Raw genomic sequence first — 17,069 nt, forward strand, 5'->3', positions numbered from 1 at the left:
CTGAATTTCGTGTGAACTCCCCTCTTTATTCATCCAGACTCAATCCATACAAGGTGGGAGAAGGATCTGCTGCTCAGGGAAGGGCTCAAAGCAGATAAAAGCTTTAAAGTCTGCAGGTGGCTTTGGTGTCAGAGGACACCGTGTGCATGCAGACCCGGCCTCAGGTCCCTCCTGTCTCCTTTCCTCTCCTCCTGTGCCTTTTGAGGAGCTCTTGGCAGCTCCTGCAGTGACCTGAGCAGGGAGAGCCCCTTCCCAGAGGCAGTAGGAGCAAGCTCTGCACATCCCAGCCCCATCCCGGGGTCTCCTGCTTGCAGGGTGGAGGGATAGGCAGAGCCCTAGGCAAGGGATAACAGGAACACACATTTCTGCTCACACCTTTTGAAGCTGTTACACACAAATCAATGCCTCAGCCAAGTCTGCAAACCCTGCTTCCTTTCATCTGCTGCCTATGACAAGAAAACCAAGGGCTTAACATGATCTCTCAATAAATCCTGGTGCAGCCATCCGGCCATTCCTGAAACGCCGTGGAGCTCCGCTCGTTTGACATTATCCACTGCGGAGATGATCCTTGTTTTGTCTGGCCAGGGGCTGATTCCTTCAATAATTGATATTCCAGATTGCAAACAAAGCTGTGTGCAGTGCCCCTTCCTTGGCTACCTCTGCCAGCTGCTCAGCACATTCCAGCTTGAGAGCCTCTGGCAATGACGGAGCTCACAGGAGTCTTTATTTATTTCTTTTTCCTATGCTTAGTGCAAGGATGTCTTTAAAAAAACACACTCGTTCTATAAAAGATGGCAGAGGCAGGAAAAGGCAGTAATTTCATGTAATCTGCATAGTCAGTGTAGGCAAATGCCAGAGTGTTTGAAGCCCTCTAATAGGGATCGTAAACACACAGTTTATGGTGTTCTGCTGGAGAACAGCTCCCATAAATTACACCCAGTGCAATTTCTTTGTTTTCATTCTGAAGTTTTATTTCCTTTTATGTTTAGTAATTAAATCAGAGCAGGAGGATTGTGTTGGGGGCACCAAACAACAGCAGGGATTACAGAGAGGTGTCACCAGAGTCACTTTGTTCTGCTGCAGTGGTTGGTCTGTCGGCCACAGGTCCTGGCACTGGCATGGGTCACCTCCCCTGGAACAGCCAGGAGCTCCTGCCCTGCTCTTACCTCAGAGGGTTCAGCCACAGTTTCTAAATCCTTTTCCAGAGATTTGTTGTCAGCATCTCCAAGGAGCTCCCAGGTGCAAAGCCCACACAGGCACGGGCCGGTGGCTCTCGTTGGCCAAAACCTGCAGCCACGCCAGGCACCCACTGGTGTGCCCACGGCAGTTTCCAGCTGCAGCTGTCAGGGTTTGGAGTTGCTAACACAGGTTCTGCGTACTGAGACACCAATTTGTTCTCTGTTAGAGCCTATTTATGCCCTGAATTCCAACCTGGAATAACCCCAAACCATATTGCTGCCTGAGTAGCAGCACTGCTTCTCTTTCCACACAAACCCCAAAGGATCTGCTGCCCTGTCTGAGCTGCACTCGAGTGAACAGATGCCTCCAATGCTCTTCCATTGGCTGCTTGGCTTCATTTTGGAGGATTTGTCTTCCAGTGGGAGGGAAGACTTTGTGTTCAGGCCATGCTGAAGACTTGAGCAGTTCAAGAACTGATGTCAGGGCTAAATTAGTCTGTTCTGTAGGGCCATGGTCAAAGCTGGGTCTCCCATTAGCCCTGATTCCCTATCAGTGTTCTTGGGGAGAAGCTCAATTTTTTATGAAAAGAACAAAATTAAGAGCAAACCCAGACTCTTCCGTAGCAAAATATCACCTACTGGATCTTGACTCAGCTGTGTCTTGAGTTTAGATTTGCAAGGAAACAGTGACCTCACCATTTCTGCAGTCACAAAAATCCCAGAGGATGCTCAAGAGTGGTGCTGTGCCTTCACTTGATATCCCAGGAGTGATCCTGGCCTCGCTGCTGGAAATAATCCACAGATAAAGGGAGGAAAACCAGGCTGGGAGTCTGTAAAGTCTGTGTTTGGCTGTGTTGTCTCCCTGTGTGGGTTCTGTAGTTTCACAGCAGCAGCTGAGCTGCTTGGCTGCGCACCATGAGCTGCTCCAGCTCCGCATGGAAGAGAAACAGAGCACCCGGAGCAGGCTGTGGGCAGGAGAACTGCTGAGAGCAGCGGAGCTGGAGGCAGGGGCCTTCCAACACAAAAAAAAAAAGAGATTTAATGTGGTAAAGAGGACGGCAGGCAAGTGGGAGGAGAGGCTGTGAGGAGGGAGCCCGTGTGGTCTGGGCTTGTCCTGGGCAGGAAGGCAACCTGGGAGCAGGGAACGCTTTCTGACACCTCCCGTGGCACCGGGTCAGGGCTCCTTTGTGGCTCAGCGCTCACAGCCCCGCAGGGTGGTTCGTGTCTCTCACAGAGCACTCGGCAGCCCAGGCAGCCCCGCCGTGCTTCCAGGGCTCTCACAGGACTCACTGGGACACGGCGTGGCTCGGCTGCACCAAAGGGCTCTGGGCTGGCCTTGGACTGGCACCATCTCCTGCCCAGTGTGCAGCAGGGCAACCCCAGCTCCAGCCTGGCCCCTCTGGGAAACACATTCCAGCTCCAGGACAGCCTGGGAGCTCGGATGTGCAGCATTTTTTTATTTTCATCTAAAACGTGGACGGTGTACAGGTGTTTTTTCTTTCTTCTGCACTCGGGTCTGGTCTCCCTGCCCCGAGCACTCAGATCCTCCCCAGAGCCTTCTCTTCTCCACACTCAATATCCCCAACTCCCTCAATTCCAGGCAATCTTCAAAATAAACTTTGAAGGGAAAACAAAACACTAAATAATCATGTGACAGGGATATCAAAATGATTGGTGAGGGTTTTGTTTTTTCCCCCTTCCCTGGATGATTTTTGGATTTAACAAAACAGGTAAAAACATTTGAGGTCCAAGCATCTCAATTATCTGGGTTGGGAGCCTTCTGCCAGTAATAAGTGATGAGGGAATTGTTGTTTTGATGGCCTCTGTTCCCAGGAATACACAGAGTGCTGGCTTCTCACCAGCTTTTCAAAGTTAATAAACTTGCTTGTTGTTTTTCTTTTCCGAGTTCCATTTTGTACTCTTAAGACACCTCCAATTTGTACCTCTGAAGGAAGGCAAAGCTTCCTTCAGCACGAGTTCGTGTGTGTCCAATGGGCTGGAATCTCCCTGAGGAACTCCTGTGGAGACAACTCTCCTTTTGTCTTTGAAATCAAAGGGATTATTTTGTAAGCTCCAGAAGTGAAAAGTAAAGTGTCATTAAGATGCTGATTTTGGAGATGATACAGAAATGTCTTCAATATTTTCACATAATTTTTTTGTCTCCTGGACAAGATGATGCTGATGATAACTTTGAATGTTGCTTATCTGTATTTGTTGAGTGAGTGAAACAGCCCTGATTCCTTATCTTAAAGCAGTGATTTAGGGATAACAGGAACTTCCTTGGCAGCAGAGTCCTGGGAGCCTTGTTCCTGTGGTGCAGCATTCTGTCAAACTGACACAGCAATAAAGTAACCCTTATTTCTTTAGGAAATTTGTGCTCAAAAGTCAGCTGGAGTTTAATATTCCACTTTATCTGACAACTTTTTTTTTGCATCAAGGAATTTTCCAGTGTGGCTGTGTGCTCTGGTGGGAAGAGGCTGCTTGAAGATCAGCATGGGCTGGGCTGGATGGTCTCTAATCCAGGGCTCTCATTGAGAGCTTTGCTATCAGAAAAAAAAAGAAGAAAAAAGCAAAATTGGACATGTAATGGTCCTCACAGACTATTTCTGTTGATGATGGACCAGTGAAATATAGGAGAGAAGAAGAGGACTTAGGGAACACCAACTCGATTATCTTTCACTTTTTTGAGTTATTTTACTACCCTTAAAGCTGGCATTTTTTGAAGTTTATAATTTATTGCCTGGCTATACAGGATAGCCACTCACTTTAACCTCCCAAAACACTGCACTGAATATGTCACTCGGCATGAAGTTGGAAATTGGCTTTAAATTGGTGAGTTTTGAGGTAACTGTTCCAGACAATCTTTAGTAAAAGTCTCTGTAAAAAAGGATAAATTCTAATTTGTAGAAAATGCCAGGCTAGGAAGTTTCACTGCTTGTGGCTTTTTGTTATGATAATGTAAGTCCGTGTTGCAGCAGAGTGCCTCAGAATTTGTGGGCTGTTTGTGTGTGGATGTTCTCTGGGAGCTGCTGCCTCAGGTGAGCATTTCTCAGTACATCCCTTAATGGAAAAGGTAGAACAATAAAGGGTGAGCCCTAATTAACAGCTGCAGCCTTAGTTCAGACTTGCCTCCAGCCACCCCACTCTCCTTCCCTGGAGATGATTTATCCTTACCCATTATCCAGGTTTTCCAGGGCAGTTCTGAGTTTCCTGAGGGCGAGAGACACAGAGTGAGGGGTGTGATGGTGCACTTAGTGTGTGTTAGTGGCTGGTGATTAAAAACCTTTAATGACTCTTTTTTTCCTTTTTTTTCTTTTTTTTTTTTTTTTCCTGTGGAATACTGTGCTGTGATTCACAGGGTTGGGATGTGTTTGGGATGGATTCACAGGTTTGGGATGGATTGATGCTTCCATGGAGCTTTCAGTGGTGACCCGGGTGTGCAGGGAATCCTGCGACACCGTGAATGTTAAAAGGAATACTCCAGTCCCTCTAAATCAGGTTTTAAGCCATAGCTTTAGGTTCTGCATAAAGATGAACCGGGAAGATTGCTTCTAGACCGAGTCAGAAAGGGATGGTGTTGGTGAGAGTTATTTCCATCTTTAATTCCATCAGCAGGGAAGTCTCTCCCTGTCTGCCCCACTGCTGGCAGAGCTGTCCCGCAGCCGGGTTGTTGGGAATATGTGGGATGAGCATAAATTAGGGAGAACTTACACCAAAAAAACTTACATAGAATAAACAGTATTGAAACTCCAGAGGTTGTAATTCATGGCTGTGGGCACTTCCATCAGGAATCTTTGCTCATGCTGTTGGAATTCTATTTATTGTGTGGATGGGATGGATGCAGCCTGTGTGAGGATGGAGCTGTGGCAGGTGTGTGACAGCCAGGACGTGGCTTGGGCACAGCTCACCAAAGGCCTGACAGATACAAATGTCTGGGTGAGCTGGGAAATTCCATCTGTTGAGCTGCTATAATTTCCCTGGCCCAGGGAAATGAAATCTCTACCCAGTGGATGGGAATGAGCACCCAAAGGGGAAACACCGTGTGAAATCTGACATTGTTTTCTCAGACAATTAATTTTTGGGACAACCCAGACTGGATTTTGCCTGGAATCCAGAATGGGGGAAAGCCCAGAGTGGATTTTACCATTTGGACAACACTCTGAGGGACAGGCTGGGATTCTTGGGGACTTGATGATGTTTGTGGGTCCCTTCCAGCTCAGGCTGTTCCCTGATTCCCATTTATCACAGACACATCTCCAGAACGTGCCGTGTGTGTGTCACTGTTTTATCAGGCACAACATGCCGCTATCTGTTCCACAGTGTGGGAATTGTGTGTGAGTACAACTCCAGAAGGGATAATTTCAGCATTGAGCTAGGTCAGGGTCTGACAGACGTGCTGTGAGAGAGAGGAGAGCTCTGTGGGAGATGCCACAGGTGTGTGCCCACTGCCCTTCATCTCCCTGACCCTTCTTTGCAAATTCCCTTTTTTTTTTCCCCTTACACAAAAGGGAAAGCTACTGTGTATCTAAGGACTTACAACAACAACAAAAAGCAGCAAAAAAAAACCCCACCTTTTTTGAGTGCTGAAAAAGAAACCAATGTGCACGTCAGAAAAGGATTGCTGTGAAATTTGCACTTTTGGGGACGCTTCTTTCAGGCACCTTCTATTTTTGGCCATTCAGCTTTGCGGGTCATTGGTTGCAGCTGCTGGAGAGAGCCTGGGCCTCTCCTGACACACAGGCCTGGATTCAGCAGAGGGTTCAGAGCCAGATCTGGGTTAGAAGGCTGAGGTTTTGCTGAATCTGGGCCATGGCTGGTGTTTGGGAGGTGGGAGCTGCCCGTGCCCAGATGCTGCTCCTCTGGAACAGCTCTGTTCAATTCCTTTCACAGGTAAAGCAATTTTCTTTCATTTAGGAAAAGCCTTATTTGCCTATCGTGCTTTCACTCCCTGACCAAAGCTGAACAGCTTCTTTAACCATCATTTATAGAAGTTGGCTCCATGCTCCAATTCGCATCAGTCTGAGTGGCTTCCAACTACCAGAGGCTCAGGGTTATCCTTATTCCAGTTTCTGGATCAGATGGGGAATGACCTCTCCTCGTAACCAGCAGCAACAGGATTGGAGAATCCCAGGGTTTGAAATTCTCTCCATCGCCTTCAAAACATTGGTGCTTCTGGAAGCAAAACACTGTTTTGTGTGCTCAGTATCTGGACTGGAATTTAGCTTACAAACTGCCCAGGAACATCAGGAATGGGTGGTGTTTGGAGAGATGGAAATGGAGAACAGTGTTTTGGTGTAGCTTTGCAGGCTGTTTGTAGTAACTTTACTGGGGGTCAGCCTCTTCTCTCAAGCAACAAGTGACAGGACAAGGAGAAATGGCCTCAGGTTGGATATTAGGAAAAATCCCTTCACTGAAAGAGTGGTGAAACATTGGAACAGTCTCTCCAGGGAGGTGCTGGAGTCACCAGCCCTGGAAGTGCTCCAAAAATGAGGAGATGTGGCACTTTGTGATACTGTTTTGTGGTGGTGTTTGGTCAAAGGTTGGATTTGATGATCTTGGATGTCTCTCCAACCTTAATTATTCCATGATTCTACTAAGACTCCCAAAGCACTTACCAACCCCATCTTTAAAGGACAGAGATCTTTTTGTAGGTGTGCATTAGAAGGTATCTTCACGTTAAGAAAAAGGGGGTATTTTGGAACCTCAAAAAACTTTCTGTGGCTTACTTTCAACCTTTTTTTTTTTTATTTTATGCAGATGAGTTGAATTCGAGCTTCTATTAAACCTTTGTGCTCAAGTTTTGCTGGCTCTGGTATTTCTAGATTTGGCCTGCAATATCCACCCACTGTAGGTGGCGTGGCCTATACTTTCCATATGCTTTTTCCTTAAGCAGTTCAAGGAATGACTGGACGTGATACTCAGTGCTCTGGTCTGGGTGACAAGGTGGGGAGTGGTCAGAGATTGGACTCGATGACCTTGAAAGTCTTTTCCAACCCAAATAACTCTGATTTTGTGCCCCCAGCAGCTGCACAGCCCCACGCCGTGTGTAACCAGAGAGCAGCGGGGTCACCCAAAGCTCTGCTCTCCCTTCTGCAGCCAAACCTAAAGATTATTTTCGTGATTGCCCGCTCCTGTTTCAGAAGCTGGGTAACATTGAGGAGGTTTTGGCAGCATGGATTCATGTCAGTGTGGAGGGAAGCAGTGAATTCCCCTCAGAGTGCTGCTCCTGCCCTCAGGTCACACCTGTGGCAGCCCAAGGGCCGCAGCACCTTCAATCTAACAAGCGCCCCATTAGTGCTGAGTGTTTTGTGCTTACCCTTCACTCTCCCTTTGCTGAGGTGATTAAAAGATGCCTGTTGCTGTCTGTCTGTGCAGCACGCTTCATTAGCAGTGATTTATTTGGGAGCTGAGCAGAGCTGGCACCCCGCAGCACACCAGTGGGCAGCAGCGAAATGTGAGCTGAGTGCTAAGGCTCAGTCCTTGCTGCTGCTGCAGTGAATAAAGGGTCTGAGGTGTGTTCTGCAGCTTTTCCTTCAGAGTATGCACAGAACTGAGAGGTCACGTAGTGAAAACTTATCTTAAAAAGTATTTTTCACGTTCTGAATGCATCTATATATATATATTAGGCGTAGGTTTTTAAATTTTATATTGTTTTGTCATGAAACATCCAAATGAAATTACTCACACAGCCATGCCCACGAACTTGGAAAAAACCACCACAAATATTTCTACTCCACACATCTTTTTCCCCACTCCTACCTGCCTGCAGTCAGAGCTCTTAGAGTCAAGTTTCTTTGCCAGAATCCAATTAGGAGCAAAGGTGCCTTTCAAAAGAATTTGCAATGGCTGCACTGCCAGGAGTAAAGTTAAGAAGACATCTGCACACGTGTGGTGGCACTGGGGTTTCTAATGGGCTGCACTTCCAGACTCAAGCTCAGCGATCTCATTTTCATCTCGAAAAAATAACTTGTGTAGCGCCGAAACTACCTCTGCTTCCTTCTGGAAATAAAATATTAAACTTTGTGAGTTTTCAGGTCTCTTACATTCTCCTTCAGCAGCAGCACAAACTCCCCTGGGATTTTATAGTCAGGAAACATTTAGGAATGGGAAGGATCTTTCCAATTATCCATCTTTTGCTCCTGCACAAATGTTTCCTTTCCTGAAGTCGTGGCCATAAAAAGTCAATGTGTTTGAAGAGTTCTCGCAGAGCTCTGAACAAAGGCCCTGCTGCCGTGAACGGCAGGGATGTTTACAGGGAAACATTTTGAGAATTGGACTCATTCACATGTGAAATAGGGAACTATCACAAGAAATGGAATTGCAGCCAGAGCTTGAGAACCACCATAATTTAACCTTAGGAAAATATTTTTAGTGGTAATCATCTAATTTACTTTTCACTGCTTTTTATGCCAAGACAGGCATCATTTCTCTTTGGGGAAACTTTCTGTCATGTGTCACCCTGTGCCAGACATCAGAGCTGGAAACTTTGCTTTGCTGGTTCTCTGGAGCAACTGCTGAATACCGGGGAAAACGTTAAGCTTTTTCATTGGACTTAATATATATTTATTGCCCAGAGCAGCTGTGGCTGCCCCTGGATCCCTGGCAGTGCCCAAGGCCAGGCTGGACATTGGGGCTTGGAGCAGCCTGGGACAGTGGGAGGTGTCCCTACCCATGGCAGGGGTGGCACTGGATGGGCTTTAAGGTTTCTTCCTACCTAACCCATTCTACAATTCTGTATTTTTAGCATAACTTGTTTTTGGCTGAAGTTGAGATCCAGTAATTGTGTCAAAACTTGATGGGAGGAAAGAAAGAGCCTGCTACTTTTAATATCTTTATCAGCTAGAAACTAATTTACGTTAGTAACTTTGAAATGCTTCATATTAGTGTTAAAATGCTGAGAGAAGATTTATTTCCCGAGTAGAAAAGAAAAAAAAAATCAGTTTGAAAACCCTCACAATAGCCAGAATTTTCCCCAAATGGATGGTGAGTCAGGGCAGCTGTGGCAAGAGCTGAAGTTGCAGTGAGGAGGGGTAATAAATTCAAGACTATCCAGGAATTTTCTTGAGTCTCTGAAAAACCAAGGAATGGATTTTGGTGAGCCCTTTGCACTCTGGCAGTCTGTGGGTGCTTCCCACGGGCTCCTGGCAGGAGGTTAAGTGGAGAAGTGCTTATCAACCTCTTGTGGTTTTGATTGGGCATCAAAGGCTGTGAGTGATTGCTCATTGCAGAGAGAGAGAAGAAGAATTGTAAAGCATCTCAGTGCAGGGTAATGGAGAGAAGCTTTGTAAGTGACACAAGGGCTTTATTGATGGGCATAATTCGTGGGAAAACGAGAACAGGGAAGAATTTCAGCAGCTGCTGAAATCCAAGATTTATCTCAAATTTCACTTAAATTGGTGTAAAACCAAGAGTGACTTTCTCTGGTAGAAATCGCTTGTGTAGGTGCTGTTCAACAGAATTTGGTACTTGAAGGAAATGTAGTATTTTCCACAGGTCAAGACTAGTTAGGGTAAAAAAATACATTTCTGGAGTTCGGTGTAAACAGAATGTAACTGCTTCACTATGTCAATCAATATAGAGGTCTGTGACATTTTCCTTCCAAAATTAATAATTAATACTCTAATCATTGCCTTAAACAGTTATTAGTAGTCATTGATTGGTCATCCCTGCCCCCCCCAGCCAGCCTCATCAGTCTGTGTGAGAACAGATGAATATAGGCAATTAATCTCTCCCTGCTTCAAAGCTGCGTCTTCAGATCAGAGGGCAAAGATTCTCACCCTTCCCAGTGCATTGAACTCAACTGCATTGAGTTTATTGGAAGGATCTTCCCAGTTTTAACTCACCAAAGCAGGCAGAGACCTCTGGTGATGCCCCTTCACTTGTTATTACTCATGCAGTTTGTCTTGTAAGCACGAAGGCCCCTGAACTTCCAGTCTTCACAGAGATGAATAAATTATAAGAATGTGCGCCTGGCTTGATTTATTTATTTTTCATATTTAAATGCCTGCTCTGGAGTGGTTCCTTTGATAAACGGAGGCATTTTTTCCCCCTTGGGTTCCTGGGAGGGCAATGGTGGAAGTTTGCAGTGATCAGCTGAGAAAGTCTCAAATTGCTCACAAATTCTAACAATTTACTATTGTAACAGGGGGCGAGGGAAAGATCAGTTTTTACCTGGAGATGTTTCAAGGTTGCTTTTTAAAAAGGATTTTAGAGCAGTGAGCATGGAGGTGGAATGGGAAAAACATCCCCCTCCTTGAGCAGTGTGGGAACCCTTCCTCCAAAGTGTTGCCAAGGTGTCCTTCATGTGCTGGATGATGTTTGCAGAGAAAAGTTACAGTAATTCTCACAGAGTTAGAGAATGACTCTGATTTTCCTCTTCATGGTAATCTACAGCATTCACTAATTACGCCAGCTCACTCCAGAGAGGCAGGCAGTCAATCTCGTGAGGGCAAAATTAAGAGACAGCAGAAATTTCACAGCAGCCAAGCGAAGATGCAGCTGCAGGTTACAATTCTTAATCCTCATCTGGCACCCAGACACCTGAAATGGTCACAAATCACTGCTGAGAATGATTTCAAAGTCAATATTTACAAAAGATTCTTTGTTGCTCTTCAGATACAACTTTCCTGCAAAGGAAGAACAAGCTGTCAGCAAATAGAAGGAACAACAATCCTCAATCTCCTTGCAATGTGTCTTTTGTTTTCCAGATTAAAGGTTGCCTGAGGTTTCCAAGGAGCCCCGTGGTGCTCTGTGATTCGTGGGCTCATCTCCTCCGCACCGGGACGCTGAAGATGAGGTTGCTATGGGAGCTGCTGGTGCTGCACTCAGTCATGGTGTGCCTGGCAGGTGAGGTGTCCCCTTTGAACTCGGGATTTAAGAACACCCCTGCATTTCCCACTCATGCCAGAGCGTGCCGTGGTTTGTGTGCCAGGGGTGAAATGCCCAAATAAATCCCTGTTGCCTGGCCATTGTTACCGAATGGATCCAGGTGATGCTCTGAGCAAGCTCCTTCTCCTGTTGGTCGGTGTCTTCCAGCCCAAGCACAACATTCCAAAGGTCTGCTCTGCCCCTTTCCACTGCCAAGCTGCTGTTGATGGAAGTTGTTTTCCCACATTCCGTGTTAAGCGTTTCCCTGCTCAATTAAACCTGCGTGGAGGGGAGCTTTAAATCCCATTAAAGTGGTGGTGTGTTACAGCTGGGCCCTCACCCCATTTCACAAATAATTAACATATTCCAGCAATACAACCATCTCCTGCAAGTGCCCTTGTTTAACCTTTTCAGCCCTGAAAGTTGCAGTATTCAGAGCATGCCCAGAGAAATGAGATTTCTGAGGGATGTGATTTTTTTTTCCTGGAGCTGAAACAGTTCTTGAGGAATTTGCAGAGGGTCAGCAAAGCCTGTTCCAAAGCCCTGCTGGCCTTGTCGTGGGTGAGGAATGGGTTGTAGGTTCACCTGTCCTGGACCACACCCCAGGACCGTCCTGAGTCTCTCTTTGCCATATCCTTGATGAATTCCTCCTCAGGCTGCCATCATTGTTCTCTCACCTGTGTATTGTTCTGAGGGAGGGTGTCAGGGTTTAATTAACGTTTGTGTCACCCTGGTGCTCATCTGGATTGCTCTAATGTCCCTGCTGCTTGCTCAGACAGTTTTACTGCTTTATTTATTAACTTTTGCTTTCTCCCCTTTTATTTGTGTTCACTGTCAGGTTCCTTTCCCAGCATTTTAGATAATAACAAAGTACTTAGAGCAGTGTTTACTTTTTTCTGCTTAGCTCTACTGAACATAAAGCGACTTTTATTGCGGTACTTAGGGGTACCTATTTTTGAAATTTGGTTCCAAGTCTTTCTAAATGTGCTTTGACAGTTTCTGAGCTGGCAGAAAATTGGATGCAGAGAGATTCTGCAATGCAGAGCCCCCACGTGTTTCAGGAATTGCAACCCCAGGGAAGTTGGGCTGTGGGAATACATCAAGGATGAGCCTTTATCTCAAGCAAATAAATAAAAAAGAGTGGGAAAACAAAAGAATGGAAAATATTTTTGCTGTGATTTCTCTACTTGAAATATCTGTTGCAAACTGCTTCAGGTTAGCAAAATAAGGTTTCAGGGGGGTGTGTTTGGGGGGGTTGCCCTTATCAAAAGATCTGTGTTTAATAAAAATACATCTCTCCAGCAGTGGCTTTCCCCACATTACTCTGCAGCAGCAGTTTTCCTCCTCTTAGGAGTGCACTGAATTTCCTCAGGCCTCAGATTCTCTGTCCTGCTGAGGGAGGTTTAACAGATGTGTGGGGAGAGGAGAGCCAGAAGTTTAGTGGGAGTTTTAAAAGAGGTGCTGAGTGAGGAAATGGTTTCCTTTTGCTGCAGGACATGCTCTGGGTTGACTTCTTTAGGCAGGTTTTAAAGTTGAGATTTTCTGTGGCTGTCTGCAGCGTTGTCTGAGCTGGCTGGAGGCATGGGAGTGGTTTTGCTGTGGGAACTCTGGTGTTGCCATGAGCAGGGCTCCCTCATTTGGGCTGTTTTTAAGGGATGCGCTTGGATGGTTTCCCGGAGCTGTGGGGGTGTTTTGTGTTGTGCTCTGGTGTTGTGAACACATGCACAGGTGGCTGTTAAATATTCTGAAGTTAAGGGGGAAACTTGTGTTTTCATGTTGATCAAATCATTTTCTACCCTTGTGTAAAAATATTAGCAACTGAATTATAAAAAGGGGAAAAAAATAAAATTAGTATGCAGAAAGTTGTCTACCAACCCTCCACAGTGCCTTGTGGACGCTTAAATGACTGGGAAAGTTAAGAATTGAGCTACCTGTGAAAATAAGCTTAAACCTGAAAATGGAATACTTGGTGTGCAGGTTTGGCCAAATTTAGAAATAGATCCTCTGAGAGAAGGCACAACCACCCCTCCCCCACCAGGTTCGGGAAAAAATAAATTTTCTTCGAAGGAAAGTGAAGGAGATAAAACTATTTATTTAACAAGCACACGGGAAAGGAAAATAATGCTAAATGATAAAATCTTTTGCTGTGGAGGAAAAACCTGGAAAAGTGTCAGAGTCCTCCCTTTGGTCTCCTCGGAGCTGGGGCTTGGCCCAGGGCCAGGCCCTCTGTGCCCGGTGGAAAGTCCTCCCGATGTGCTCTGATATTGAAGTAGTCCAGTAGAAAAGGGAGAAAATCTGAAATTCCAGGGAAGGAAAAAAAGTTCAACTCTCAGTCTCTCTCTGGAGAAAAAGAAGCTGAAACTGGCCAAAAGCTGACTGGAAAGCAGCAAGCCGGGTGCTTCCTCGCTCTCCCACCGCAGCTGGGAAAAAAAGTCACTAAAGTCACACTGTGTGTGACCTTGAACAAGCTGCAAACTGCTGTGAGAAAGTTTTGCTCAGTTTTTCCTTCCCCCTCTCAGGCTCAGTTTAAAGGCATAAAAAGGCACAAAAATTAATTTCTGGGCATAGGGCAGCGATATGGGATACACATCATAAGGTCACCCCAAGACACTTGGGTTTAGCTCTTCTAATCAGAGTCAGACACGGCCCAGGTGTCAGCCTGGTCTCTGGTCTCTGCTGCAGAGAGCAGCAGGGCTGGTGAGGGATGAGCCTTTGGGGTGTTGCCCCAAAAAACCCCCACGGAGTTCAGTGGTGCCACCATCCCCAAGCAACAGGATCCCCAGTGCTTCTCTGGGGCTCCAGCCACTCCCACCATCTCCTTGGGTTTTTTTTGGTGTGTGTGCTTCCTAACATCCATCTATTCCCTGGAAACTGCATCAAAACTTCCCGACTCATCTCATCCAAGCCATGAAACAGCTGCCAGCCCATGGCCTTTCAGAGCCACCACCTCCTTCCAGCCCACCACTCAAGCTGGGACCACATTTTTCAGACTGTTTTTCACTGGTTGTTTTGGGGTTGCACTGCTAAAAACCCACTGATGCTTTTTGGACTCGATAGTTGGTGTGTATCAGTTCAGGGTTTCTGATTGTGTTTCCAGGTGTCAAATTAATTAACAGGTAGCTGCAAATTAATTCTCTGGTGCCAAACAGCCCTGGTTTGTGCAGGCTCTCTGATTCCTCAAATAGCAGCTGTGGTGCTGATGATTTTTAAGTGTTGGAGAGTGGGATGAGAGGCAGAACAGGCCGTGAAAAGTAGCACAAAGCTCTTCAAGTCGTGACCTTGTTAGAAAAGGCTCTCCCTCGGGCAGCCCCATATATCCCAAAAAATCATCTGTGTCCAGCCGGGGAAGAGAGATGGAAACAAAAGGCATTGCAAGGTATGAGCCAAAGCATTGAGGGAGATGTGCCATCGTGTGCCTGTAACGCGCTGGACGAGTCAGAAAGGAAATTTTCTGCGTTTCCGTGACTTCTGTGCCATCCTTTGCCTCATTACCCTCCTGGAGCAGTGAGTTCCTCTGCTGAAGTCGTATTTGCATGTTAATGAGCTGCAGCGGTACAGACACATTAACGTCTGAGTGTGCACATGCATATTTTACAGCGGGATTTAACCATTCACCTTCTGACAGGGCTGCAAGTTAAGCCCGGCTTAGCCCCACCCCGCCTCTCACTCCCCTCCCTCCACCCCGCTGCAATGGGGAGGAAATCAAAACTTGTCTGTTGAGATGGGAACCATTTAATAATTGAAATAAAGTAAAATATAACGATAGTAAATAATAATATAAAGTGAAAAAACGAGCGATGCACAATGAAATTGCTCATCACACACTGACCTCACGGCAGATCCCATCCCTGAATCCTGATCAGCCCCTTCCAGCTGCAAGCAGCACATAAACCCAGGAGCTTCAAACATCAGTGTGTCCTGGAGCTCTTGGGGTTTGGTTTTGGGTTTTGGGGGTTTGGTTTGGGGTGGGGTTTTTTGTTTGGTTTTTTTTGGGGTTTTTTTTTTTGGTTTTGGGGTTTTTTGGTTGGGTTTGTTTTGGTTTTTGGGTTTTTGGGTTTTTTGGGCTTGTTTGATTTGGTTTTTTTGGGGTTTGGTTTTTGGTTGGGATGGTGTTTTGTTGGGGGTTTTTTTGGTAGTTTTTGTTGTTGTTGGTTTTGTTTTGTTTTGGTTTTGGTTTGTTGTTTGGTTTTTTTTTGGGTTTTTTTTGTTTGGTTTTGGGGTTTTTTGGTTGGGTTTGTTTTGGTTTTTGGGTTTTTGGGTTTTTTGGGCTTGTTTGATTTGGTTTTTTTGGGGTTTGGTTTTTGGTTGGGATGGTGTTTTGTTGGGGGTTTTTTTGGTAGTTTTTGTTGTTGTTGGTTTTGTTTTGTTTTGGTTTTGGTTTGTTTTGGGGTTTTTTTTCGTGGTGGTTTGGGGTTTTTTCCCCAAACCTTTTTTTAACAGGAAAATATTCTTAGCAATGCCTGTGCAGGCATTTTTTCTCCTTCTATCCTGTGCTGATCCAGCACAGCAATACCCCAGCAGTGGTTCAGACCAGAATATTTAGAGCATGGCCGTGCAACTCATGGGAGGGAAAAAATGCAATATAGAGTCAAGTGTTTTCCATCGTGAGGCAAAGCCCCCCATAATTTATATCAATACATTCCCGTGACATCGGGCACCCAGCTCTGCTAAAAATTAAACCTCAGCATTCACAGAGAGATGAGGATTTGAATTTGTGCTGCTCTCCAAGCAGCTGTGGGTTATGTACCAGAGAAATCCAGCTAATTTCATGTCTGAATATAAATTATTAAAGCTGGGAGCCCTGTTGTACATATTAAATGATGATCTCCTCTAAACGAGGCCGCAGTTCAATTTGTTCAGCGTTTCTTTTTCTGGTGCTGTGTAGCTCCCTCCGTACTTTGATGTGAGCAGGAAGCTGGGAAATGATTAATCTGGTGTGGCCCCATAATTAATTAATTTATATTTTGGTCAGTTCTGCAGCACTTTGCATTCTGGAGCCAGCTGCCTAATTAATGTTTGCACAGCAGAGGAGGCAGGAATGACTCCTGTTGCTCCTCAAACACCACCCAGCCCTGGGCACCACTGCAGAAGGGTTTGCAGATGAGATCTGTCTTGCCCTTAATACTTTGGGTGGGTTTTTTCTGATTATTTAGGAGGTTTTTTTAAGTTCATTTCCAGTCCTTGTATTTGAAAATCCCTCAGGAAGAGGTGTGGCCCCTCAGCAGCATCACCTTGCAGGCAGGTGTTGGGTGAGCAGGTCCTGGATCCGGCTCTCCTCATTGGGATAAGAATGATTAAATCTAGACAAAAATTCCTTTAAACCGAAGCCGGAAGAGTTTTAGCTGCCAGAGTGGGGTTCTACAGCATCGCTCAGCTGCACACAGGTGTAGAGGAGAGCTAAGGAAATGTAATTTATGCTTATTTAGGGATTATGTGGCAAGTTTTTCTGTGCTTGCAGAGGATTTGAGACAGCCTCACAAGAAGTCTGTACCCATTTCCTATCCTGATCTGTCAGCAGCAAAGCCCTTGCTGGATGTGACCTGATTGATTGAGGCTATAATTTCCCAAATTATGAAATTAGAGGCCATATCAATGCCATCTTCTCATTTTTATATACAGATGATTAGGTATATTACGTTTTTCTCTGTTGGACTCTCAGGTCCATCTGGGCAAGTTTAATTGCCTTTCTCAAAAGTTAAAAAGGTGAGATGGTGCTTTTAAATAAAACAGGGCCTAGACAGACATTTTTCTAAGCAGATGTTCCAACTCTCTGGCTGTGTATTGATCCCCTGTGTGTTTTATACAATGCCTCTTTTCAATTTAGCTCCTTTGCATTTGAATTAGTGTGTAGGTATTGAAATTAAATCTCATTTAGGGACTTCCAGAAATACCTACTTTTCCACGCATCTATCAAATTAGGGAGGATATGGACCCAAACTGCTTATTTATTGCCAGTAAAAATGGATTTTATGGCGAAATTTGAGGTGATTAGTCGAGTGTTTTATAGGTAAAACGCTGCATGAT

The 17,069-nt window shown here is 45.5% G+C and overlaps 1 protein-coding gene across 3 annotated transcripts in view; it reads left to right on the top strand.

Moving 5' to 3' along the window:
• Positions 1-17,069, top strand: part of CNTN4 (contactin 4) — a 176,508-nt gene that overhangs the window by 36,018 nt on the left and 123,421 nt on the right. For all 3 annotated transcript variants that reach the window (XM_008634445.2, XM_017735222.1, XM_017735223.1), the window contains exon 2: positions 10,886-11,024. In XM_008634445.2, the coding sequence (XP_008632667.2) occupies positions 10,886-11,024 (139 nt within the window). The remainder of the gene's footprint in view (positions 1-10,885; positions 11,025-17,069) is intronic.

The sequence above is a fragment of the Corvus brachyrhynchos genome, unplaced genomic scaffold (assembly GCF_000691975.1).
Source record: "Corvus brachyrhynchos isolate BGI_N302 unplaced genomic scaffold, ASM69197v1 scaffold95, whole genome shotgun sequence".
NCBI lineage: Eukaryota > Metazoa > Chordata > Aves > Passeriformes > Corvidae > Corvus > Corvus brachyrhynchos.